The sequence below is a fragment of the Nomascus leucogenys genome, chromosome 22a, assembly GCF_006542625.1.
Source record: "Nomascus leucogenys isolate Asia chromosome 22a, Asia_NLE_v1, whole genome shotgun sequence".
NCBI classification, from domain to species: Eukaryota; Metazoa; Chordata; class Mammalia; order Primates; family Hylobatidae; genus Nomascus; species Nomascus leucogenys.
In genome coordinates, this window is record NC_044402.1 from 63,482,998 (window position 1) to 63,508,724 (window position 25,727).

The window sequence follows — 25,727 nt, forward strand, 5'->3', positions numbered from 1 at the left end:
ATTTAAGCAAAAATCTTTATTTGGTAACATTAATTAGTGTTGAATTACTGCTAAATTTCAGAAAGTAACACTTAATGCTTTGGCATACATGAAATACTTATTGTTTTAAATGAAAATGTTGTGTTTATATATTACTCTATAGTAAATCTCAGGCAAAAGCTATGATTATTTCGTCTGAAGTTATATGAAGACTGCTTTTATGAAAGGGGAAATAAAACATAATGATTTTAAATTGTCCAGTAAGCTCTATAAGCATGGGAAGCTAAGGGACAACAGTAAAAATAATATCAAGCATTTATTAAGCATGCACCATGTACTTTACCTTACACAATGTGACTTAGGGAATTAGAGATAGCTTACTAATATTGTATAAGCATTTTCAATCTATTAACTCCTTTAAATGAGTTAACTCTCACAAAAAGTCCCATGAACAAAACAGTTATTTTTAGTATTATTCGCATTCCACAGATGAGATAACTGAGGCACAGAGAGATAAAGTTATTTGCCTAGACAGCTAGGAAGTAGCAGAATTGGTATTCACATCCAAATAGTCTGCCTTCAGAGGCCAATGTCATGTCTACTGTTCTGTACATCCCTGAAACTACAGCCAAAAGTGAAGAGACAGGAACAAAGTGTAGGGAGCTCATTCGATCTGTGTGTTTCCACTGCAGTAGACTTGGGGCAGCTGTTTGGTGCATAGGCAGTGCATTTTGTCCATGAACATGGTGTGTTAAGCAATGGCAGCACTTACCAATCAGAACTTATTTTCCTGTTCAGTAAGGCCTAGCCTTTGGCAGACTACTTGTTCTTCCAGTTGCTATACCTGTCCTGGTTTAGATAACACTGTACACAGCTCCCAAACTGCTGGGAAAACCCCAGAATAAACATGTAATTCTTGTTTTTGTGACATATCTGAGCAATTTCTTTTTCTTCCACAGACAGAACTGTCCTTGTGGATACAGATCTTCCATTCTTCAAAGGGCTGTATGTGATGGGGACCTTAGACTTCCCTGTGGACAGAAGCAATGTTCTGAGTGTGGCATGCATGGTCATTGCAGGCGGGGAGCTGAAAGTTGGTGAGTAAAGGCACGAGGATTGACAGCATGTTGGGAATTATACTCTGTGAGAAGAGGCTCTGGGAAACAGATGATATCATCAAGCAGGTTGCTTAACAGAGTTTAGGGAGGGTTAAGGTAGTAGTGAGTGTACTAGTAAAGTTACTCTTTGGCAAGCTTTACACGTGGTCAGAGGTGGCTTGTATTGGTCATTCTTTCATGCCCGTGTACTATCAGGCTGTTTCTGGTCTGCCTGCTGCTGCTCATTCGAGGGCTATTTTTTACTTCCTCCAGGCTGCAGATCAATTCTTCCTTTAGGTTTTCTTTTTTGTCAGACTATGCCTTTAACTCACTCTTTCAGAAGATATCATAGGATGGATTTGATATCATCTGATCAACTAACTCACAATAAAATTTCAATTGTTGTCTTAACATAATTTCCTGGGAAAATAGACTTGAAAGCAAAGCTATGTGCTAGCACTTTACTGGGACAAATAATCCCAAATATGTGAGAGTGAAGGGAAAAGAAAAGTGAGGAGGAAAGGGAGGGAAAGCAAATACAAGGTAGCAAATACAAGCAAATACAGCTTCTCAAAGAAGCATGCTTGGTTTGCTTGGTTATGTGGGATATCTTGAGAGAAGCCTTGTTAGAACAACCATATCTTGGGACAATATGGGGGAGGTAGTGAGGAGAAGGCAAGCATCTCACCTGGCCCATTCCGCGCCGTTAACTCCTCTGACTTTGTTATTTTTGTGGCTCCCTGGGTAGCTAGTGGAAGGACCAGAGAATCAGTAGATGCTAGGAGATGAGGCTCCTCTTGCTGGCAAGTGGATCATGTTGTTGAGGCCACAGGACAGGCAGAATGGAATGGATCTAGGGTAGTGTATTAACCAGATTTGGCTTATTTAAATAAAAAAAACCTGAAATGTTATGGGTAGACTATGTACTTAGAACTGTTGTAAGCAATAGGTATAAATGCTGAAAAGACATGTACCCTGTCTCCAAAGGAACTACTTTAGAACTTTAGTAAGGCATTTTACTTTGCCCCAGGAAGAAGATTAAAAGAGAATTCCCAGAAAAAAATCATATCATATTCCAAAGAAATATATCTCTGGTGGTAAGGAAATATTTAGATATCATTGTTAGGTAGCATGAAAAGTTTAGAATCTCTGTTGGGAGAAAATTCTAGGTCTAATTATCTGAACAAAGGTTAAGTCACTGTAAAAAGATTTCTGAAAAAATATGGTCAATCCTTTTCTTGAATACTTCCAGTGACAAAAAAATCAAAACCTTTCAAGGCAACCTGTTCTCATTGTTTAAAATCCTATTAGAATTCTTTTTGTTCTATTAAGCTAAAGTCCATCTTCCTCCCATTTCTATAGGTTCAAGCTCTTCCCCTTGAGCCATTCAGGACAAGTATCATACTCCTTTTAATTCTATAGCCCTTTATTCATATCTTCTGGAATCTTTTCTGTTTTAGGTCATACAGTTTATAACTATGGCTCATAGTTATTGCTGTTTTAAGTATTTTTTTTTTAGTCTATGGTACAAAACTGGAAATACAGAAAAACAAAGAGAATTAAATGGTGGAAATGAAGTGATCACTCAAAGTTTCCAAGTGCAAATATTTCCAAGTGCAAATATAACCACAATTAATATTTTGGTGTTTTATCTCAAAGTCATTTTTTTTCTTACACATGCACACACACATGCACACATATATTTCAAAATGTAGGGTACGTACTTTGATTTTTTTGATCCTATATAAACAATGTAAGAATTTCCACAACTCATTATATTTCAAAGGCCCAACTTTAATAATTTCAACAGTATATAATATATGGGAATGTATAGATATACACGTATATATAATAATTTAGCCATTTTTCTATTGTTAAGCATCTAAGTTATTTCAGATTTTTGTCCTTGTAACTCACTCTGCAATGAACATTCAATAATTAAATCATTATTCATATCTTCATTTCCTTAGGATGGGCTTTTAAACATGAAATTAATGGGCCTAAGGATAAGAACATTTTTAAAAGGTTTTTAATACATCCTGCCAAATTGCTTTTCAGAAAAATTTTACAAATTTGTCCACCCCATTTCCCACAGTTATGAGATTCCCTCTTTCTTGCTGGCATTGCCTCTAAACACGACTTTGTTTTGTTTAATTCCTCCTAAAGCCAGGGAGAAAGAACTATTCCCAGGTGGGATCTGGCTATTCTGAACAGAGTGAGATGAGTATAGCAGTTAACAGAATGGGCTCTAAGTCAGATGGTGGGGGGACCAAATCCACCTTGGCCACCTGTTGGCTGTTTGACCTTAAGCAAGTCAACCTCTGGGCACCTTCATTTCTTCATCTGCAACGTATGTAGGATAACAGTAGAACCTTCCTCAGAGGGATATTAAACATAACAGCTCATAGGAAGTGCTTGGTATATAGTAGGTGTTCAATAAATGTTTATCAGCCAGGGTGCCCACAGAAAATATATGTCATATGCATTAGACAGTTTGAAGGGATTTAAATAAAGGAATGATTTACAAATATCCAAATGGGATGAGGTATATCCTAGGGCTAGTAAAGCCAGTTATCCTTACTACCTCTTGCCATAAAGGATTAAGAAAACAGTGTTACAGGAACCCAGAGATAAAGAGGGAGGTTTAGAGAGGGTTGTCAGACCATCCCAGAGGCATGGCCTTTGTATGTCTGGGATTCAACCAGTACATGGAAGGAACTACAGGAATAAACACTCTTACCTCATTCTTCTGCTTCCCTTCTGTCTTCTGCTTGTGCTACCATTTGGCCACATCCGACTGGAAGTCAGAGTAAAGGAGAACTCCTTGATGCAGTACACATAGGTCAGCCACATCCTGGCCACTGGGTAGGGTGGCGAAGCGGAGTTTGGAAATGGAGGTGTCAACAGAAGCTCTCCAGCACAGTCAGCCTCCAGCTATCAGAACAGATATGATTCTTCTGTTAATACAGTCAAATATTAAACTGACTTCTTTTTCCAGCCAGGTCATGCTGTTAGTCCTGCCAACTACACTGTCAGCTCTAATTCCTGCTCTTTTTATTTGTGCTGCCACAAATACATATCTCTACATTGCACAGTTGTATTGGGCTTATTTTGTTTTCCCTTGGGTTTTGAGGGAATCTAAGGGCAATACTTTTTACCTATCTCTTCATTTGATTATTTCAATTCATCTTTCTACACTGCAGATATTCTCTTGAAGTCTGGTCTTTTCCTCACAGATTACTACCATTTGCCCATTTGCTTAATATTCTGTAAAATCCTCATCCAATTAATTGAGAGATATTAAATACAATTGAGCCCTGTTCTTGTTACTACAAAACTTATTTCCAGTTGATATCTTCTATTGCTAAGATTGATCTCTTTTTTCAGTAAGTTATATTTAGACTTCTAAGGTCACTCATTACTATAATGTATAGCTTGCTGCCTGAAAAATTTGTACCCTGAAGGTAAGTGACACCGTGCCACTTTCCAGTTTTACTTTGCATATTTCAGGTCTCATTTAAAAATTTCTCCATTCCCAATTCTATTTTCTACCCATCACTGGATAGTGGTGTATTCTTTTTCTCTTTGCTTCATCCATGTGTTCCGGGCCTAAACGTTGGTTATTGGAACCCATCTGCCCAATCCTATGTGTATTATGCCTGAAGGAAGACTTTCAACCCATCTGTCCAATTTCACCACACCCTAAAGAAATCCCAACATGAAACAGATAATAAGACTAGTTAGTAAACAAACTTAATAGATTTGGACGTTGGCACCGAGTGCTGCCAGAGTATGCCTGCTATCTGATGCCATTTGATCCAAGTCCCAACATTGTGGAATTATATTTTTTGGTGATCCTGCCTTTTTTTTTTTTTTCTTGAGGTAGAGTTTTCCTCTTATTGCCCAGGCTGGAGTGCAGTGGCACCATCTCAGCTCTTTGCAACCTCTGCCTTCCAGTTTTAAGTAATTCTCCTGCCTCAGCCTCCCAAGTAGCTGGGATTACAGCCACTCGCCACCATGCCTGGCTAATTTTTGTATTTTTTATTAGAGATAGGGTTTCACCATGTTGGCCAGGCTGGTCTCGGACTCCTGACCTCGTGATCCGCCCGCCTTGGCCTCCCAAAGTGCTGGGATTATAGGCATGAGCCACCATGCCCAGCAGGTGGTCCTGCTTTTAAGGCAACTGTTGCTGGCAAAGGTATCAATGGACTTTTAATAGAGTTGAATCATAGAATGCTAGAATTAGAAAGGAAGCTCAAGATCAAAGCTTTGCTTAGAGGGCCATAGCTGCATCACAAATGCCAAACTCAATTTCATTCTTCGTTCAGTGCTTGCCTCATTAGTCTGATAAAACACTTAAGCTTAAAGAATTTCACATGTGTGTCCATTCTTTCATTTATCATGGGTTTACTTAGTGTCTGCCATGTACCAAGTACCATGGGGGATACTGGGCATATAGAAACAGAAATCATGAACCTGAACTTTCAAGAGGTGTCTCAATAAAATAGCGTGACAAATGAGTAAAAACATGATTGGAAGGATCATGTCTTCCAACCTAGAGGGAGCTTAAAGATAAAGGAAGAGATGTGAACAGGTACATATTTTAGATGAGCATTATACTTTCGGGAAACTGTAAGGGATGGGTATGTCTGGATTGTAGGCTTTGTACGAAATGGTGGTAGTAGATGAAGCACCTTGACCTGATATACTATGCCAAGGAGTTTGGATTTTCCTATGAAGGCAGTGGGTAGTCACTGGATAGTTTTAAGCAAGGAAGTGACATGATTATATTTATTCTTAGAAAAATTAGTGCTGGAAGTGTAGAGAATGCACTTACAAGGGACACAGTGAAAAGTGAGAAGCCTACTGAGATGTTTCAGGAAAGAAATTGTAAGGGAGTGAAGTAAGGTACAGGAGTTAAAGAGTAAAGAATTAATTAGAGAAGCATTGAGGAGGTAAAAATCACTAGAACCTAGTAAGAATTTTGATCTTAGGCAAGGAAGAGTTATTTGGGATACATCCAAGGTTTTGGGTTGGGAGATCTGGGCCAATGGAGATGCCAGGAATGAGTGCCCTTTCCATCACTCATTAGTTGAATGGCCCTCGGCAAGTTATATGAACTAGCTGTGTCTCAGTACCCTTATCTCCAAAGTAGAAATAATAATAGTATGTATTTCATAGAGTTTTTAAAAAAGGAAATGAGTTAATATTTATTATAGTGCTTGAACAATGTTGAGTATACAGTAAACTTTATAGAGTGGTTTGTTAAGTACCCAGACTGATAAGTTTCAAAGCTAGATTTCAATGAAAGATGTAAGTGATAATATCTAGAGGGCAAGTAGATTTATGAATAAAGAAACCAGTGAGAGAGGTCTGCGTTAAATGTACATATTTGAGGATCATCAGCTCAAATGTGAAATTAAAGGTGTAAATAAAATTGGCCAAACAGATTTTGTGGATAGAAATTTTGAGGAGCGCAAGTTTTTGAAGGGTCATAGAGGAGACTGAGTTCAGGAATAAGAATGGAAAAGAAACAGTTGTATAGGTGGAAAAAAAATGAAATGACATGAAAATAATATCTTGAAACAAAAGAGGCAATTTATAAGAGGAAGTGGTCAGCAATATGAGATACAGTGGAAATGGCAAAGAAAATAGAAAACAAAATTGGCCATCTTATTCCAGCTTTTTGTTTTTCATAATGGCTGATAAATATAGTTTTGACACAAATTATTTCTTTTCATGTAAAACAAATAAAAATGCAACACTTACTGCTTCAGGAACAATAACTTTTCATAAGCTCAATACCATTTATCTATTCTTTAACAACTTCATTTTTTGTTTTTAGTATATAGCCTGAGGTGTCATTGAACATATTGAATTTCATGGTTGAAAATGAATGGTTGTCCATATTGAGTCATGGCATCAAACCTTTATAGGATTGCTTTCATGAATAATTGATTTTCTTTTGGATGGTGAAATGAAATGAATAGATACTAAGGAGAAAATAATTCCTCTGATATGGTGATTTTCCGAAGTTTCCTTTGTAGATTTGTCCCTTCCTCCTTTACCTCCTCCCACCTCCCTCTTTCATTGAATGCCAACTCAGTACCAGGCATTCTTTCTGGCATTTGAATATCCCACAGTGAACAAGACATTCAGTAGTGAACAATTCCTGCTTGCATTATTTTGTTGGCGGAAACAGACAAATAGTAAAATAAATGACGAAGATAAGTTTAGATGGTAATACATTCTCTGAAAGAAACTAAATAGGAAAAGTAATTAATGAGAGGTCCAGGTTGGATGCTGGCAACCATATGTTAGATAGTTAGCAAAGACCTTTCTTTTTTTTTTTTTTTTTTTTTTTTTTTTTTATTATACTTTAGGGTTTTAGGGTACATGTGCACAATGTGCAGGTTTGTTACATATGTATCATGTCCATGTTGATTTCCTGCACCCATTAACTCGTCATTTAGCATTAGGTGTATCTCCTAATGCTGTCCCTCCCCCCTCCCCCCACCCCACAACAGTCCCCGGAGTGTGACGTTCCCCTTCCTGTGTCCATGAGTTCTCATTGTTCAATTCCCACCTATGAGTGAGAACATGCGGTGTTTGGTTTTTTGTCCTTGCGATAGTTTACTGAGAATGATGTTTTCCAGTTTCATCCATGTCCCTACAAAGGACACGAACTCATCATTTTTTATGGCTGCATAGTATTCCATGGTGTATATGTGCCACATTTTCTTAATCCAGTCTATCGTTGTTGGACATTTGGGTTGGTTCCAACTCTTTGCTATTGTGAATAGTGCCGCAATAAACATACGTGTGCATGTGTCTTTATAGCAGCATGATTTATAGTCCTTTGGGTATCTACCCAGTAATGGGATGGCTGGGTCAAATGGTATTTCTAGTTCGAGATCCCTGAGGAATCGCCACACTGACTTCCACAATGGTTGAACTAGTTTACAGTCCCACCAACAGTGTAAAAGTGTTCCTATTTCTCCACATCCTCTCCAGCACCTGTTGTTTCCTGATTTTTGAATGATGGCCATTCTAACTGGTGTGAGATGGTATCTCACTGTGGTTTTGATTTGCATTTCTCTGATGGCCAGTGATGATGAGCATTTCTTCATGTGTTTTCTGGCTGCATAAATGTCTTCTTTTGAGAAGTGTCTGTTCATGTCCTCTGCCCACTTTTTGATGGGGTTGTTTGTTTTTTTCTTGTAAATTTGTTTGAGTTCATTATAGATTCTGGATATTAGCCCTTTGTCAGATGAGTAGGTTGCAAAAATTTTCTCCCATTCTGTAGGTTGCCTGTTCATTCTGATGATAGTTTCTTTTGCTGTGCAGAAGCTCTTTAGTTTAATGAGATCCCATTTGTCGATTTTGGCTTTTGTTGCCATTGCTTTTGGTGTTTTAGACATGAAGTCCTTGCCCACGCCTATGTCCTGAATGGTATTGCCTAGATTTTCTTGTAGGATTTTAATGGTTTTAGGTCTAACATATAAGTCTTTAATCCATCTTGAATTAATTTTTGTATAAGGTGTAAGGAAGGGATCCAGTTGCAGCTTTCTACATATGGCTAGCCAGTTTTCCCAGCACCATTTATTAAATAGGGAATCCTTTCCCCATTTCTTGTTTTTGTCAGGTTTGTCAAAGATCAGATAGTTGTAGCTATGTGGCATCATTTCTGAGGGCTCTGTTCTGTTCCATTGATCTATGTCTCTGTTGTGGTACCAGTACCATGCTGTTTTGGTTACTGTAGCCTTGTAGTATAGTTTAAAGTCAGGTAGCGTGATGCCTCCAGCTTTGTTCTTTTGGCTTAGGATTGACTTGGCGATGCGGGCTCTTTTTTGGTTCCATATGAACTTTAAAGTAGTTTTTTCCAATTCTGTGAAGAAAGTCATTGGTAGCTTGATGGGGATGGCATTGAATCTATAAATTACCTTGGGCAGTATGGCCATTTTCACGATATTGATTCTTCCAACCCAGGAACATGGAATGTTCTTCCATTTGTTTGTATCCTCTTTTATTTCATTGAGCAGTGGTTTGTGGTTCTCCTTGAAGAGGTCCTTCACATCCCTTGTAAGTTGGATTCCTAGGTATTTTATTCTCTTTGAAGCAATTGTGAATGGGAGTTCACTCATGATTTGGCTCTCTGTTTGTCTGTGATTGGTGTACAAGAATGCTTGTGATTTTTGTACATTAATTTTGTATCCTGAGACTTTGCTGAAGTTGCTAATCAGCTTAAGGAGATTTTGGGCTGAGACAATGGGGTTTTCTAGATATACAATCATGTCATCTGCAAACAGGGACAATTTGACTTCCTCTTTTCCTAATTGAATACCTTTTATTTCCTTCTCCTGCCTGATTGCTCTGGCCAGAACTTCCAGCACTATGTTGAACAGGAGCGGTGAGAGAGGGCATCCCTGTCTTGTGCCAGTTTTCAGAGGGAATGCTTCCAGTTTTTGCCCATTCAGTATGATATTGGCTGTGGGTTTGTCATAGATAGCTCTTATTATTTTGAGATACGTCCCATCAATACCTAATTTATTGAGAGTTTTTAGCATGAAGGGTTGTTGAATTTTGTCAAAGGCCTTTTCTGCATCTATTGAGATAATCATGTGGTTTTTGTCTTTGGTTCTGTTTATATGATGGATTACATTTATTGATTTGCGTATGTTGAACCAGCCTTGCATCCCAGGGATGAAGCCCACTTGATCATGGTGGATAAGCTTTTTGATGTGCTGCTGGATTCGGTTTGCCAGTATTTTATTGAGGATTTTTGCATCAATGTTCATCAAGGATATTGGTCTGAAATTCTCTTTTTTGGTTATGTCTCTGCCAGGTTTTGGTATCAGGACGATGCTGGCTTCATAAAATGTGTTAGGGAGGATTCCCTCTTTTTCTATCGATTGGAATAGTTTCAGAAGGAATGGTACCAGTTCCTCCTTGTACCTCTGGTAGAATTTGGCTGTGAATCCATCAGGTCCTGGACTCTTTTTGGTTGGTAAGCTATTGATTATTGCCACAATTTCAGAACCTGTTATTGGTCTATTCAGAGATTCAACTTCTTCCTGGTTTAGTCTTGGGAGGGTGTATTTGTCGAGGAATTTATCCATTTCTTCTAGATTTTCTAGTTTATTTGCATAGAGGTGTTTGTAGTATTCTCTGATGGTAGATTGTATTTCTGTGGGATCGGTGGTGATATCCCCTTTTTCGTTTTTTATTGCATCTATTTGATTCTTCTCTCTTTTCTTCTTTATTAGTCTTGCTAGCGGTCCATCAATTTTGTTGATCTTTTCAAAAAACCAGCTCCTGGATTCATTAATTTTTTGAAGGGTTTTTTGTGTCTCTATTTCCTTCAGTTCTGCTCTGATTTTAGTTATTTCTAGCCTTCTGCTAGCTTTTGAATGTGTTTGTTGTTGCTTTTCTAGTTCTTTTAATTGTGATGTTAGGGAGTCAATTTTGGATCTTTCCTGCTTTCTCTTGTGGGCATTTAGTGCTATAAATTTCCCTCTACACACTGCTTTGAATGTGTCCCAGAGATTCTGGTATGTTGTGTCTTTGTTCTCGTTGGTTTCAAAGAACATCTTTATTTCTGCCTTCATTTCATTATGTACCCAATAGTCATTCAGGAGCAGGTTGTTCAGTTTCCATGTAGTAGAGCGGTTTTGAGTGAGTTTCTTAATCCTGAGTTCTAGTTTGATTGCACTGTGGTCTGAGAGACAGTTTGTTATAATTTCTGTTCTTTTACATTTGCTGAGGAGAGCTTTACTTCCAACTATGTGGTCAATTTTGGAATAGGTGTGGTGTGGTGCTGAAAAAAATGTATATTCTGTTGACTTGGGGTGGAGAGTTCTGTAGATGTCTATTAGGTCCACTTTATGTAGAGCTGAGTTCAGTTCCTGGATATCCTTGTTAACTTTCTGTCTCGTTGATCTGTCTAATGCTGACAGTGGGGTGTTAAAATCTCCCATTATTATTGTGTGGGAGTTTAAGTCCCTTAGTAGGTCACTCAGGACTTGCTTTATGAATCTGGGTGCTCCTGTGTTGGGTGCATATATATTTAGGATAGTTAGCTCTTCTTGATGAATTGATCCCTTTACCATTATGTAATGGCCTTCTTTGTCTCTTTTGATCTTTGTTGGTTTAAAGTCTATTTTATCAGAGACTAGGATTGCAACCCCTGCCTTTTTTTGTTTTCCAGTTGCTTGATAGATCTTCCTCCATCCCTTTATTTTGAGTCTATGTGTGTCTCTGCATGTGAGATGGGTTTCCTGAATACAGCACACTGATGGGTCCTGACTCCTTATCCAGTTTGCCAGTCTGTGTCTTTTGATTGGAGCATTTAGCCCATTTACATTTAACGTTAATATTGTTATGTGTGAATCTGATCCTGTCATTATGATGTTAGTTGGTTATTTTGCTCGTTAGTTGCTATAGTTTCTTCCTAGTCTCGATGGTCTTTACAATTTGGCATGTTTTTGCAGTGGCTGGTACCGGTTGTTCCTTTCCATGTTTAGTGCTTCCTTCAGGAGCTCTTTTAGGGCAGGCCTGGTGGTGACAAAATCACTCAGCGTTTGCTTGTCTGTAAAGTGTTTTATTTCTCCTTCACTTATGAAGCTTAGTTTGGTGGGATAGGAGATTCTGGGTTGAAAATTCTTTTCTTTAAGAATGTTGAATATCGGCCCCCACTCTCTTCTGGCTTGTAGAGTTTCTGCTGAGAGATCAGCTGTTAGTCTGATGGGCTTCCCTTTGTGGGTAACCCGACCTTTCTCTCTGGCTGCCCTTAACATTTTTTCTTTCATTTCAACTTTGGTGAATCTGACAATAATGTGTCTTGGAGTTGCTCTTCTCGAGGAGTATCTTTGTGGCGTTCTCTGTATTTCCTGAATCTGAATGCTGGCCTGCCTTGCTAGATTGGGGAAGTTCTCCTGGATAATATCTTGCAGAGTGTTTTCCAACTTGGTTCCATTCTCCCCATCATTTTCAGGTACACCAATCAGACGTATGTTTGGTCTTTTCACATAGTCCCAAATTTCTTGGAGGCTTTGTTCATTTCTTTTTATCCTTTTTTCTCTAAACTTCCCTTCTCTTTTCATTTCATTCATTTCATCTTCCATCAGCGATACCCTTTCTTCCAGTTGATCGCATCTGCTACTGAGGCTTCTGCAATCTTCGCGTAGTTCTCGAAACTTGGCTTTCAGCTCCATCGGCTCCCGGAAGCCCTTCTCTCCATTGGTTATTCTAGTTATCCATTCTTCTAATTTTTTTTCAAAGTTTTTAACTTCTTTGCTGTTGTTTTGAATTTCCTCTCGTAGCTCAGAGTAGTTTGATCGTCTGAAGCCTTCTTCTCTCAACTCATCAAAGTCATCCTCCATCCAGCTTTGTTCCGTTGCTGGTGAGGAACTGCGTTCCTTTGGAGGAGGAGAGGTGCTCTGTTTTTTAGAGTTTCCAGTTTTTTTGGTCTGTTTTTTCCCCATCTTTGTGGTTTTATCTACTTTTTGTCTTTGATGATGGTGATGTACAGATGGGTTTTTGGTGTGGATGTCCTTTCTGTTTGTTAGTTTTCCTTCTACCAGACAGGACCCTCAGCTGCAGGTCTGTTGGAGTTTACTAGAGGTGCACTCCAGACCCTGTTTGGCTGGGTGTCAGCAGCGGTGGCTGCAGAACAGCAGATTTTCGTGAGACCACAAATTCAGCCGTCTGATAGTTCCTCTGAAAGTTTTGTCTCAGAGAAGTACCGGGTTGAATGAGGTGTCAGTCTGTCCCTACTGGGGGGTGCCTCCCAGTTAGGCTGCTCAGGGGTGAGGGACCCACTTTAGGAGGCAGTCTGACTGTTCTCAGATCTCCAGCTGCGTGCTGGGAGAACCACTACTCTCTTCAAAGCTGTCAGTCAGACAGGGACATTTAAGTCTGTGGAAGTTCTTGCAGAGTTTTTGTTTGTCTGTGCCCTGCCCCCAGAGGTGGAGCCTACAGAGGCAGGCAGGCCTCCTTGAGCTGTGGTGGGCTCCACCCAGTTTGAGCTTCCTGGCTGCTTTGTTTACCTAAGCAAGCCTGGGCAATGGCGGGCGCCCCTCCCCCAGCCTCGCTGCCGCCTCGCAGCTTGATCTCAGACTGCTGTGCTAGCAATTAGCGAGACTCCGTGGGCATAGGACCCTCTGAGCCAGGTGCGGGACACAATCTCCTAGTGTGCCGTTTTCCAGGCCCGTTGGAAAAGCGCAGTTAGGGTGGGACTGACCCGATATTCCAGGTGCCATCTGCTTCCCCTTTCTTTGACTAGGAAAGGGAACTCCCTGACCCCTTGCGCTTCCCGAGTGAGTCAATGCCTCGCCCTGCTTCGGCTCGCGCACAGTGCGCTTCACCGACTGTCCTGCACCCACTGTTAGGCACTCCCTAGTGAGATGAAACCGGTACCTCAAGCAGAAATGCAGAAATCACCCGTCTTCTGTGTCGCTGGGTCTGGGAGCTGGAGACCGGAGCTGTTCCTATTCGGCCATCTTGGCTCCAGCAAAGACCTTTCTAACAAGTCAACGTGACATCAGACTATAGAGACAAGAAAAAGCTAGACCTGCGAAGATTTGAACAAGAGCATTTCAGGCTGAGGGAGAGCTAGTGCAAAGGTCCCGAGGGAGAAATGTGCTTTGTGTGGTAGTCGTGAGGCAGAAAGGCAGCCCCTGTAGCTAAAGAACAGTGAACAGTAGTGAGTTTATAGTGAACATCATGAGTTTCATGGGCTAGATTTTGAGATATACAGTGTTGTTTTCTAAATGAGTCCAAATTATGCTGAGAATTGCTACTTATTGATAGTCTCTTGAGCATGGCTTTAACAAGACAGAAATTAGCTTCATAAATATGGAAATTCCAGAGACATGAATTATGATTTTAGTTTAGTAACTCATTGTACAATTTCCGGAAAATTCCCCAGTAGAAGATTCATAACTGTGATGTTGCAAATCTCTGTGATTGTTTGAAACATCTGCCTCGTTTCACAGGTAAGGAAACTGAAATCCAGAGAGATCATTGATTTGTTTCAAGGTCTCAGAGCTGACAAAAAACAGGACCAGGACAAGTGGCTGTTTTAGCTATATTAAATATCATCTTTCAAGCCTTTGCCCAAGGACTACCTTTACTATTTAATGGCGAAAACCACAATTACTTTTGCACCAACCTAATATGAAGCCTCTCCTGTCTCCATGCAGTAGATTTCAGTGTACCTTTCCTTCTGGTCCGTGCCACTCATTCATGTTGCCATTACTGCATTCGGTAATGATATGAATAGCATGTTTTAATTAGTGTCCTATCTCCATTATATGATAGACTTAATCAGCAAATTTTATAACCCTAGTACCTACTGCATTGTAGAATTCTGATAATATGCTGTTATGACTAATAATGTATACATAAGTGAATGGGCATATTTAGGTTTGTCTTTCAGCTCACTGCCTTTTTCTTGGAAAACATTCAATCTCCTTACACTTAAATGTCCACATCTGTGAGGAAGAAATTATGGTGTTAATGTTTAAATGACTACAATATATTTATCCCCTATGTGAAAGGAACAAAGGAGGTACAAAAACAAATTGAAAAAGTTGGTGTCTTGTAGGATTCAAAGTATTTTCATTTTTACAGTCTGTTAGAACAGGAAAACTGACTTAAAAATGTCCCCAACTCAAAGCTTGTTCAATTAACATTTGTTGTTTGATTTAAATGTATTTTTTAAACATATAAAAGCTTTGCCCATGAATAGCTGTCTGAGCCCATCCCTTTCATCAATGTCTCCTCTTATACAAGACATTGTTCTCATGCTTTAACAAATATGTTCCTTGTTGTTTTAGATATCAATGCTGTCAACTTGTTATTGACCCAAACATTCAACTCAATAAAGACGGTTTTAATCTTGTACTTTTAAAACTGCAAATGAAAAATCTTCTTTTAATACTTTTAGAAGGACTTCAGATAGGGGTTACCAATAATAGTACATTTGTATTAATTATTAAAATAATATAAAATAAATATATTATTTAAATCATATAAAATAATAAATTTATAATTTTATGTAATTTATTTGTATTGTAAAAATACATTTTTGAAACACATATTCTAATGGATATTTAAAGTTTAATAGAACCCTCCTTGATCCCTAGTCAACAAGATATGCCCCAACCGTTGGTATCCTTGGGGACACAGAAGTTCATTGTTTCTTTGGCCTGTCACAACCAGGTCACATGACACACTCTCTAGTTGCTCAGTAATTATACTAGGCACTCGGGCTTTTATCCTAAAACTTGTCACATATTGTTTTTCAGGGTCAGTGATGGGTATTTGTCAGCCCTGTCTCACATTTGTAGCCAGGAGCCTAAGGTCATCATTAGCACATGCCTTTGATTGTCAGGAAATGAAGTACTAGGTATATGGAAGTTTCTTTCATTGCTTCCATGATTGGGACTTTCTCAATCCTAAAGAAGAAGAAAAATCCATACACAGTTTATTGCCTTTCAAACTGACAGTTCTGTAAGGCTCATTGGATGATTAAGTAATAAGAAGGAGACAAACCTGAGAAAAGCGTAGATTAAAACATATCCTCCAGCTTAAAGCCACAATACCCAGTAGTCAGACCCATTGAGCAGCCAGAGAGAATCTTGTATGTGATGTTCATTTAAAAAAATATATAAAGTTAAAAAAGTATGTCCTCCTTCAAATTTAACTATGATTAGAAAATGACACAAATACCCACACATGCAATGTGTATAATAGAAGTGTACATAGATATCTGCAAAATAGATGGTTTGTTCAGTTTATTTAGATGCACAGTTCCCTAATCAAACTAACAGTTGTTTGATAAAATAAAAAGGTGACATAAAAGGGATGTGACTTTTGAAGCTGTTACTTATTTAACCATAGGAGCAAAAGTGTAAAAACTTTGCGCATTAGAGGTACAGGAATACTAAAACTCATTTCTGTGCTTGGAGAGTCCCTAATAAGGCTGGCAACCAACAGTTAAATAATACTTATTTCAAAATGATATTAAGAATACAAAGATCTGTTTATTTTCTGATGGATATTAGTTCTCTCACAACATCACATTATCCTTAAATCTATATGTGTGTATGTAGTTTTAATATATTTTTTAAGCCAAACACTAATACAAATAAAGATTCTTCTGTCCTATTGGGACATCAGTTAGTCTCTCCTAACGGCATTTGCAGTAATAATCTTTCCTATTTTAATAATTTTTAAATCAGTCTTTCTTAAACTGTACTTTTGATTCATGAATCCATATAACAGTAATATAATATTTCTTAGGGATTTATTTAGTTATTAAAATAATTAATCATATAATAAATTTATTATAAACTAATTTTGCATACAAACAATTTTAGGAAAACTAGTGAATAAATGAATGAATGAATGATTTTTTTTTTTTTAGTTAGAAAACTTACAGGAATGTTTCAGTTCAAGGTAAACTTTGTGTTTTCTGAAGTTCCTTGGGCTGGACATTGAAATAAGTAGTCACTTAATATTTTTGCTTTGAAATGTCTAGCGTCTAGCTAGTGCTTTAGGAATTAGATATTACTTGCTAGGAAGAGCTTGCCCTATTTTTTTGTTTTCAAATTTAAAGGTTAATTTTGAATAAGTGTGATACCTCCATGGTTGCTATTACTGTTTTTTTTACTACTATCATTAATATTGCTAAGAGCCAACATTTTTTAAAAACATGTATCATATACAGACACTGTGTCATGTACTATTAGCATGGACTAAATAATTTAACCTCACAAAAAATGGATGCTATTATTGTGCCTATTTTATCACTGAGGAAACTGAGGCTTAAAGAAATGAGGTAATTTGCTCGACCTTATGGAGGAAGTTTTAAGAATTTTGTACATTTTTCAAGTAGTGAATTAATAACATTTTCATGTTTATTTTAATATTCCATTAATTGATAAATTGAGAGGCCTCATTAAAAATGAAAATTTGGTAGCCTGAATAAAATTACTGTATGAGGGGTTGGACATTATAATTTGATAATGCCTACTGATTTTTATAACCAATTTTTATCTTACTGGACTGCAAGCCCCATTCTACCCTACATTTATTTTCAGATGAAATCAATTCTACTGGGGAGGAATGTTTTAGGAATAAGCGAGTCAAATATACACTGGGAATTAAAAGCTAATTCAGAAAAAAATATGTGCTGCAATTTACTTGGTTCGTGCTATTTACCTGCTTGGGTTTATATGATAGTAAGAAGGTTCTAGAGGCTCTGGTCTGGAGAAAATCGCTATTGCAGGGCATGAGAAAAATAGTTATGCTTTGGGTAGAAGCTCAACTTCCAAAGTCATCACCATTTAACCCACTTCTGAGGACAAGGGAAAAATGTACAAAACATATTTTGGGGGTAATTTCTTCACTTTCATGTGCAGTCATGATATGTATAGTTTTAAGATTAACTCATATAAAAATACAAATTATATAAAAATACAATTTGTTGCTTTGGATTCAGTGAATAGCACCCGGAAAATAGTATATTCAGAAGATGTGACTAAGATTTTGGCCAGTTTCCCCTCTTTTGATCAACAAAACTCATTGAAGAGTATTCTTGGAACATAGTCATTTAATATATTTTTATTAATTGTGGAAAATGACACACATATGCAACAAATTTTATAAAATGAAAAATATGTGCTTAACTAAACATTATAAATCCAGTCTACTGGATATGTAGTGAGATCTCATTCTTGTTTTAATTTTTATTTCTTTTTTATGATATGATTGAGCATAGTAGAATGTATTTATTATTTGTTTGAGTATCTTGTTTTGTGAAATAGCTGTTCTCTTACTCTTTTTTAATGATGAATGTACCTGTTTTGTATTGATTTATCAAAGTCATTTATATATTTTGGAATGTATCTTGTGTTGGTTATATGTAGTACAAATGTCTTTTCCCACTCTGTGGCTTGCTTTCTTACTTTCTTTCTTTTTTTTTTTCTTTGAGATGGAGTCTTGCTCTGTCACCAGGCTGGAGTGCAGTGTGGCGCGTTCTCGGCTCACTGCAACCTCCGCGACTGGGATTCAAGCTATTCTCCTGCCTCAGCCTCTTGAGTAGCTGGGACTACAGGTGCGTGGCACCACGCCCAGCTAATTTTTGTATTTTTAGTAGAGACAAGGTTTCACCATGTTGGCCAGAATGGTCTAGATCTCTTGACCTTGTGATCCACCTGCCTCGGCCCTCCCAAAGTGCTGGGATTACAGGCATGAGCCACCACATCTGGCTGCTTTTTTACTTTCTTAATGGTATTCTTTGACAATTGGAAAGATCTTTAATATAGCTCACTTTTGAAATTTTTTTATTATGAATTGTAAATTTTGATGGAACTATGGTCAGAAAACAAATGCTGTATAATTCCAATTTTTAAAAATTTGTTAAACTGCTTTATCATCATCATATGATCAATTTTTTAAAATGTCTTATGCAAGCTTTAAAAGAATGTGCATTCTTTGTGGGTCTAGTTTTCCAACTATGCCTGTTATGTCAAATATGCAAATTGCATTATTCAAAACTGCTGTATCATTATTGTATTTTTTTTAGCAACAGTTTTGTTGACTTTACTACAAGTATTATAGGTATATCCATTTGTCCTTGTAGTTCTGTTGATTTTTGCAGTATATATTTTTAAGCTATAACGGTAGGTACATAAATGCTTAAAAGTTGTAATTTACTGGTGAAGTTAGTCTTTTATTACTATGGGGTATTTCTCTTTATTCCAGTTGTTTTCTCCAGGAGGGTCGGTAAAAATTACCAAGTTAAACATTTCTGGAATAAAATATCTTCAAATAAACTCTGCTGGGAGTCCATAGTTTCTTCTTGTGCTCACTGAGAGGAGGGGGCAATCAGGGAAATGGCCCTCACAGTATAGTTTTAGAAGTATTGTGGCAAAACGTGGCATTCTGTGATAGCCCTTAGAAGGTCACTTAACCCAGACTTAGTTGACAAGGGCATTTCCAGAAGAGGTGGCATCTGAACTGGGTTTGAAAGTATGTAAGAGTTGGCTGTGACAAAAACAGGAATGAAGGCGGAGGGGGGCAGAGGCAAGGGAGTATATGGTTGCTTGGGGACTTGTACATTTCAGCTATTAAATATGTCAAAAAGTCTGGGAAGAAATGGACAAACTTTTAAAATGGACAAAAATATTTCTAATTGTTTGCTATTTCAAGGTGTTTTTAAATGTTGCCAATTATAAATAAGTAACACTGCAGTGGAGAACTTTGAGCATTGTTCTTTGTCCTTGTCCCCTACTAGTTCTTTAGGACAAGTTTCTTGAAGTAGAATTACTTTAGCAAGGGGTACAGAACATTTTACACACAAAAGGGGGCATCTAATTCAAGATCATAGAAGGCTTTTAGGAATAAATTATGGTGGAGCCAAGTGTTGAGGGATGAATCAGAGTTAGTTAAGATGAAGGTAAAACATATAAGCGCTGGGAAATCTCATGAGCACAGAGGAGAGTGAGTTGGAGGAAAGATAAATAATTTCTTATGGGTTGGCTTGGTACAAGGTCTGGTGAGTCTCGTTGATAGAGTGGGCTTAAGTGCAAACTAGGATTAGACTTGATTCCATCAAAGAGCTTTAGTTAATAAAATAATGAAATGTCTTTTTTTCTTATTCTTACCTTTTGAAGTCCCTGGAACCCATTAGTACCATATTCCCCAAAGAATTATAATGATTATCTTTTGTATGCCAGAACTCATTTTCTTCCATCTTTCCAGGTGATTTTAGCATCTGGAGCACATTGTTTTCCCTTCACTGCCCACCATTATACTAAGTAATGTCTGCTTCCATTTATTTCTTTTCTATTCATCCATATCCACACGTCCTTCCTAGGATGGTACTTATTAAGTCTAAGGCCCAACTTCACCATTTAACAGCTGTGTGATTCCTGACAAGCTACTTAACCTCTCTTTGCCTCAGTTTCCTCATCAGAACCTCAACTGTATTCATCATAAAATTGTGAGAATTAAATTGTGCATGTGAAAATATCCAGAATGTCTTTGCAGCACAATGACAATTATTTTCCCTCCCATTATGAATGCATAAATTTGCCCAGGTTTAATATGCCTCTTGCTATAGTTTAGAGAAGCTTTACAAAGGTAAACCAAGGATGAGCTGCATATCCTGAGCATCTTCTGTCTCAGAGGTGGCTACCCTCATTTAGAGGCAAAGTCGATGCTGGAGAGAGCACCTCACCTTTCTTTGATTGTTAGAGTTGAGAAGAAAATGAGGATCTCAGCCTTTAAAGCTTTCCATTTATCAACTTTTACACATTCAAGAAGCATTTCATGTTAATGTTACAATAGCATGTATTTCCTTCTCTTAGGTCACCTTTGCCTTCTTTCTACTTAGTCCCTATTCTTCATCTTTTGTTTTCTCTCAGTTACAAAAAGGAAGCCAAATTCTGGTCATTGCAGATAGCAAAAGATCACAGCAGGCTAAATAATTTTGCCCAGACTTTCTGCGAAAGCTCCACATGTGCTGCAGTGTTGGGTTGCATAATTGATTTAATCTCTAATTTTAGAGGAACGCTGAACTCTTTTTGTGGGACTCTGCATACATTTCTCTAGGGCAAAAACTGTCCTACTTTTTTCTCTCTGGTATCTCTTTAGTGCTAGTCCATTTTTTTTTCCCAAAGACTCTAAACTACCCTCCGTGAAATAAATGAAATCACAGTTGGAAAACAGCTTACTGGACAGACTTGTAACGGCAAGATAACAGCTATGCTGTACACATTTACTAAACATTTTCATCCTCCCCTGCTTCCCCCTTCTTTCTGCTCTAGCACATCTTTATTTTCACTAAGATGATGCATCAGGCTCTCAGCTGAGGAGTGGCATTACCTACACAGAGGAGCAACACACCCTTGCATATTATTGGAAATACATAGGCTTGCTCACCCATTGACCTACTGTATGCCTCTAGGTAGATTTACTTACCTGTCTGAATCTTGCTTGCCTTCAGCACAGTACTAGAGTAATGGCTGTGAAGACTGAACTATAAAAATAGGTATGTAGCAAGCTTTAGACTTACCTTTTGCCTTTTGGCTATCCAGGTATATAGGAAATGTCAGCTAGCGGGTATGATTTTATGTTGCTCGAAAGACCAGCAACCAAGGTGAAAACCAGGCAATTGTAAGTTTACTAGTTATTTCACGTTGTATTTAGCAATGCCATTTTTGGTTATCTTTTCGGGAATTTATAAACTGGGAAGTCGCATTTGATAGCCGGTGGTTTTTATTAACCTGTCTGATTTGGAATATAATTTTGGGATTACTTTCCCACCAGTTACTTCTCAAACAACTGACTTTAATAACTTTAATATTTTTGTACTCTAAGGCATATTTTCCAATGACACTAACCTTCCTCAGGTCCATACTCACTAACACTAATTTGACAAATTCCCTGAACTATTCTCATACCACAGAAGTATGAATTTTCTTACCAAACTCCACTGTTAACATCAATAAAATAAGGTCAGAAACAATTCCAACTGCTGTCTGAGTATCATAGCCTTATGTCTTTATGAGTCTTTATGCTGCTAAAAGAATTTAGTTTTAGAAAATAACCTCTTATCTGTTAAATAAACACTTAGCATAAACAGATCTTTGTTTAAATAGATTCTGTTACTTAATAGTTGGATCAATTTAGACAAGTCCCTTAACCTGTAAGCCTCTTCATGTGCAAATATTTAAAACTTGGATAATAATTATACTGACTTCTCAGGTTTGTTGTGAGGAGTAAATGCTAAAATGCGTATAAAGAAATTTGAAGGTTATCTAGCCATAGACAGTGTATCAGGCAGGTTTTGCCATAATAATGGTGTGTAACAAATAATCCCTAAATCTCAGTGGTTTACATCAAGAAATATTTGTGTTAGACTTGGTTGAACTTGGCTCCAGCTTGTGTGTTCTATTCAGGTTTGCTCTGTGTATCTCTTCATTCAGATACCACAGGCTATTTAAGGAATTCTCTATTCATGGTAGAGAACAACATTGAAAGAGATCTGGTAAAAAACAAAATAAAACAAAACAAAACAACTTGCCAAGTCCCTTAAAGCATCAACTGAAAACTAATATTCCTACCACTTTCACACAAATTTCATTGGCCAAAGCAAGTCATATGACCAGGATAAATATCAGTAGGTCAGGAAAGTTTACACTGCCCTAATAAAGAAAGAAGAGTGAATATCTGGTGAATAATACATGAGTCTCCTTCAAAGAAGTTTACTGAATCTTTTTTTTCCTACTCTTATTTCATCTGCGTAACCATTGACTCCTCCATATAGTCTACTTCACAGTATCTACATTGCATTATTGAAATTATACCGCAATTCCTCCCTCTCTTTCTTTTAATTTCAAATTGATTTGAATGATATACTTTTCGTTGTAAACAGGTACTTTAGAAAATCCCTTAGAAAAGGAACAAAAGCTTCTGATTCTCCTTAGAGCCTCAGAGGGAGTCTTTTGTGACCGTATGAGTGGAATTCATATTGACCCAGGAACAATTGGTAAGAGTATAATATAGTTTTTATTAAAAATAAAATGCATGTGTGTGTATTGTGTGCTTGTGTCTGATAGAGAAATAATATTCATATAACATATGCTAAATTCCAAATACCCTTTTAGGTAATTTATATTTATTATTTCACTTACCAGCTCTCTTGTGAGCAGTGTCCACTTTAGAGATGTCAAAACTAAGACTCAGAGATGATGAACCACACAGCTTTATAGTGTCAGCATTTGGATTAAGATCCAGATTAGTCAGACACTAAAGTTTAGACTGAGTCAATATTATCAACTATAAATACTACTCGATTATTGTTACATTTATACAACTGATAGATCTATAAATTAATAAGAAGCATTCACTGTTGACAATTTCTTTATTTGCTATTGCCACAATACCAAATCCTATTTTAAATTGGTCTATGAAAAAGTACAGAAACGGGGACTGGCCTTGTATAACCCTATGTATGTATCCCCAACTAACTCAGTTTTGAGGGATAAGAGAATGTTCATCAGATTTAAAGTATTTTCTCACTTTTTCTATATGGGCATTACTAATTTTATAAGTAAAGAGGGATAACTCTTGGCATGAAGCAATTTTCTTCAAGCATGTTCATTTTTTTAGTTATTTTTCCCTCACTTATATAATAGTTGAAATAAGTTCACTATACTTCATTACTCTTTTAGATATTGTATTGTCACACAGCTTAAATATGTTATTATATTTAAAAATATGTTATATTTAAGCTGTGTGGCAATATAATAGCTAAAAGAATAATAAATATGTTATATTTAAGCTATGTGACAATACAATATCTAAAAGAATAATAAAATATAGGGAACTTATTTCAACTATTATATAAGTGAGAAATTAACTAAAAGAAAAAAATATGAACATTCTTAAAGAAAATTGGTTGTTAATTTCCTTGGATTCTCCCTTAGATGCATTGCTATGTTGGAGGTTTTCAAGTAAGCCATTTTTCCTTGTGGAAAAAGAGCAAGGACCGTCATTTCTGAGGTTTCTGAACACTATGAGATATAAATTTAATATTCATTAGCGGTCAATGGCTCCCTCTCTGGATCTCAGTACTCAATAGAGTGGAGGCAATAATGTTAAGACAGTATGAAGTTTGTTAACTTAGTTCCATAACATATAACTATTGTCATATAATATGTTGATAGCACTTTATAGTTTCCAAAGGTTTTTTCCATGCATGCTATTTATTTTATCTTTCTAATAACAAGAGGTTCAAAAATGTTTTAATTTTTCCAAGTTGACAAACTAGATGGATTATTATAAGAACATTTGATCTTCTTTTGCCTGTGGTATCCACTCTTTTCTGTAGCGTGATAACACTGGAACAAACTTTCTGTTAGGACTATCCACAGATGCCTGCTCTGATCCCTGATCCTGGCTGTACGGTCCAACTAGTGTCTTTGAAATTTTCTTTGATACTAAATTGAAATAAAGAATGAAGTATTTCTTTCACTGCATGCTCAAATTTTTGTAGTATCGTAAGTAGATGACAAATTTTAATCGTATTAAATCACTTGTAATCTTCTTGAAACAACTAAGAAATGGTGTCATTTTACAGTAAACCTTTGATGATTGGAAATGACCAAGAAATCTGCTTTTCTGGTCAATTGAATTTTCTGCATAATTCAAATTTAAGGACATGAACTGGTTTTTGTTATAAATGTTTTGGTTGGAAATCTCTTTAAATTACTTCAGGATCCTTCTCAGCCTAGCTTACTTAGCCTATAGTGAAAAAAGATGGATTTTTGTTTTGGATGATGATGTCTTATGAAATATATAAATGCTATTAAGAAAGATTGGTTTCAGGACAGGTCCTGAAAATGGGGTTCTTTTTATATCCATTTATCCTGATTTAGTTTTCTTATCTTCTGACATTTTCATAGTTGATATATGGAAAAAATATGGATGTTGATATAAGCAGTTGGTTAAGTTCTCATTAACTGGGATTTTTTTTTGCTCCATATCAGATGAACACCAAAGCCATATTATTTGTACGTTAGTGGTTCCCTGCTTCTTTTATTTCTATGTTTTCTGATGAAAATTGTAAAATTTTTAAATTTTTAGATTAGTGACTTGCAATAAAATAGGGTGCATCAATCCAGGGATATGCAGACAATACATTTGGGTGCAGGAATAAAATATTAGAACTTCTATTCCAATATATGTTAGTATATTCATATATGTGTATGTTTTTTATCTAAATATAAATATCTGAGTTATCTAAATAAAATAAATATATATGTGCTTAGAGTACACAATCACATGTTTCTTCTTTTACTGGTGAGGTTCATGGTCAAAACATTGTAAACCACTAGAATATGAGGAATTATGATTGAAAATGGCAATAAAGTATATAGGAGGAAAGACATGAAAAAGTAAAATTGGGCTGTATCAAGCGTGTTCCTGCTAAGACTTTGTTAGTCTGAAATAAATTGCATTTTGAAACAAAGGACTTAGAAATCTCTCCCTTGACGTTTATAAGACAAAACATTAAGTCCAGCCACTAAACATAAAGCTAATAGCTCTAAAACTCTATCCTAAGGAAATAAAGTTAACCATGCTTTTGGAGAACCTAGTGTATAACAAAAAATATCAAAACTGGTTAACTTCCAAAAGAATTGCAAATGGTTTGGAGTCACATAAGAGTGGAAAGGAGTACCTCTTCAACTTTAGTCATTAGAGTGGTCTGTTTCCCACCTTTTAGATTATTGTGATGTGGTGTAGCATTCTTTTTTCTATAGCATTTGTGAGAGTAAGTTTCATAGCCACGTGAGATATATCTTAGTATTGTAAAATAGAGCATTTAAATAATGCTTTTGATAATATGGAAGCTTCATATAGAGATTCTATATCACATGTTTTGCATAACAGCCTCTGGAATGACTTTTACTTACCTGGCTTTCATTCCTCTGAAGGATTTTTCTATCCAACTGTTACTCCTTTTATTTTCAGGGGTTTATGGGAAAGTTCAGCTTTGCAGTGCTTATCCTAAGAACTCCTGGACACATCTTGGAGCTGATATTGCCTCAGGAAATGAGAGGTAAGGAATGAGAG

The 25,727-nt window shown here is 36.8% G+C and overlaps 1 protein-coding gene across 1 annotated transcript in view; it reads left to right on the forward strand.

Annotated features, from left to right (window-relative positions):
- Window positions 1–25,727, forward strand: part of PKHD1 (PKHD1 ciliary IPT domain containing fibrocystin/polyductin) — a 475,332-nt gene that overhangs the window by 288,382 nt on the left and 161,223 nt on the right. Inside the window, exons 52-54 of the mRNA XM_003254164.4 lie at window positions 939–1,076; window positions 22,525–22,638; window positions 25,626–25,713. Of these exons, the coding sequence (XP_003254212.2) occupies window positions 939–1,076; window positions 22,525–22,638; window positions 25,626–25,713 (340 nt within the window). The remainder of the gene's footprint in view (window positions 1–938; window positions 1,077–22,524; window positions 22,639–25,625; window positions 25,714–25,727) is intronic.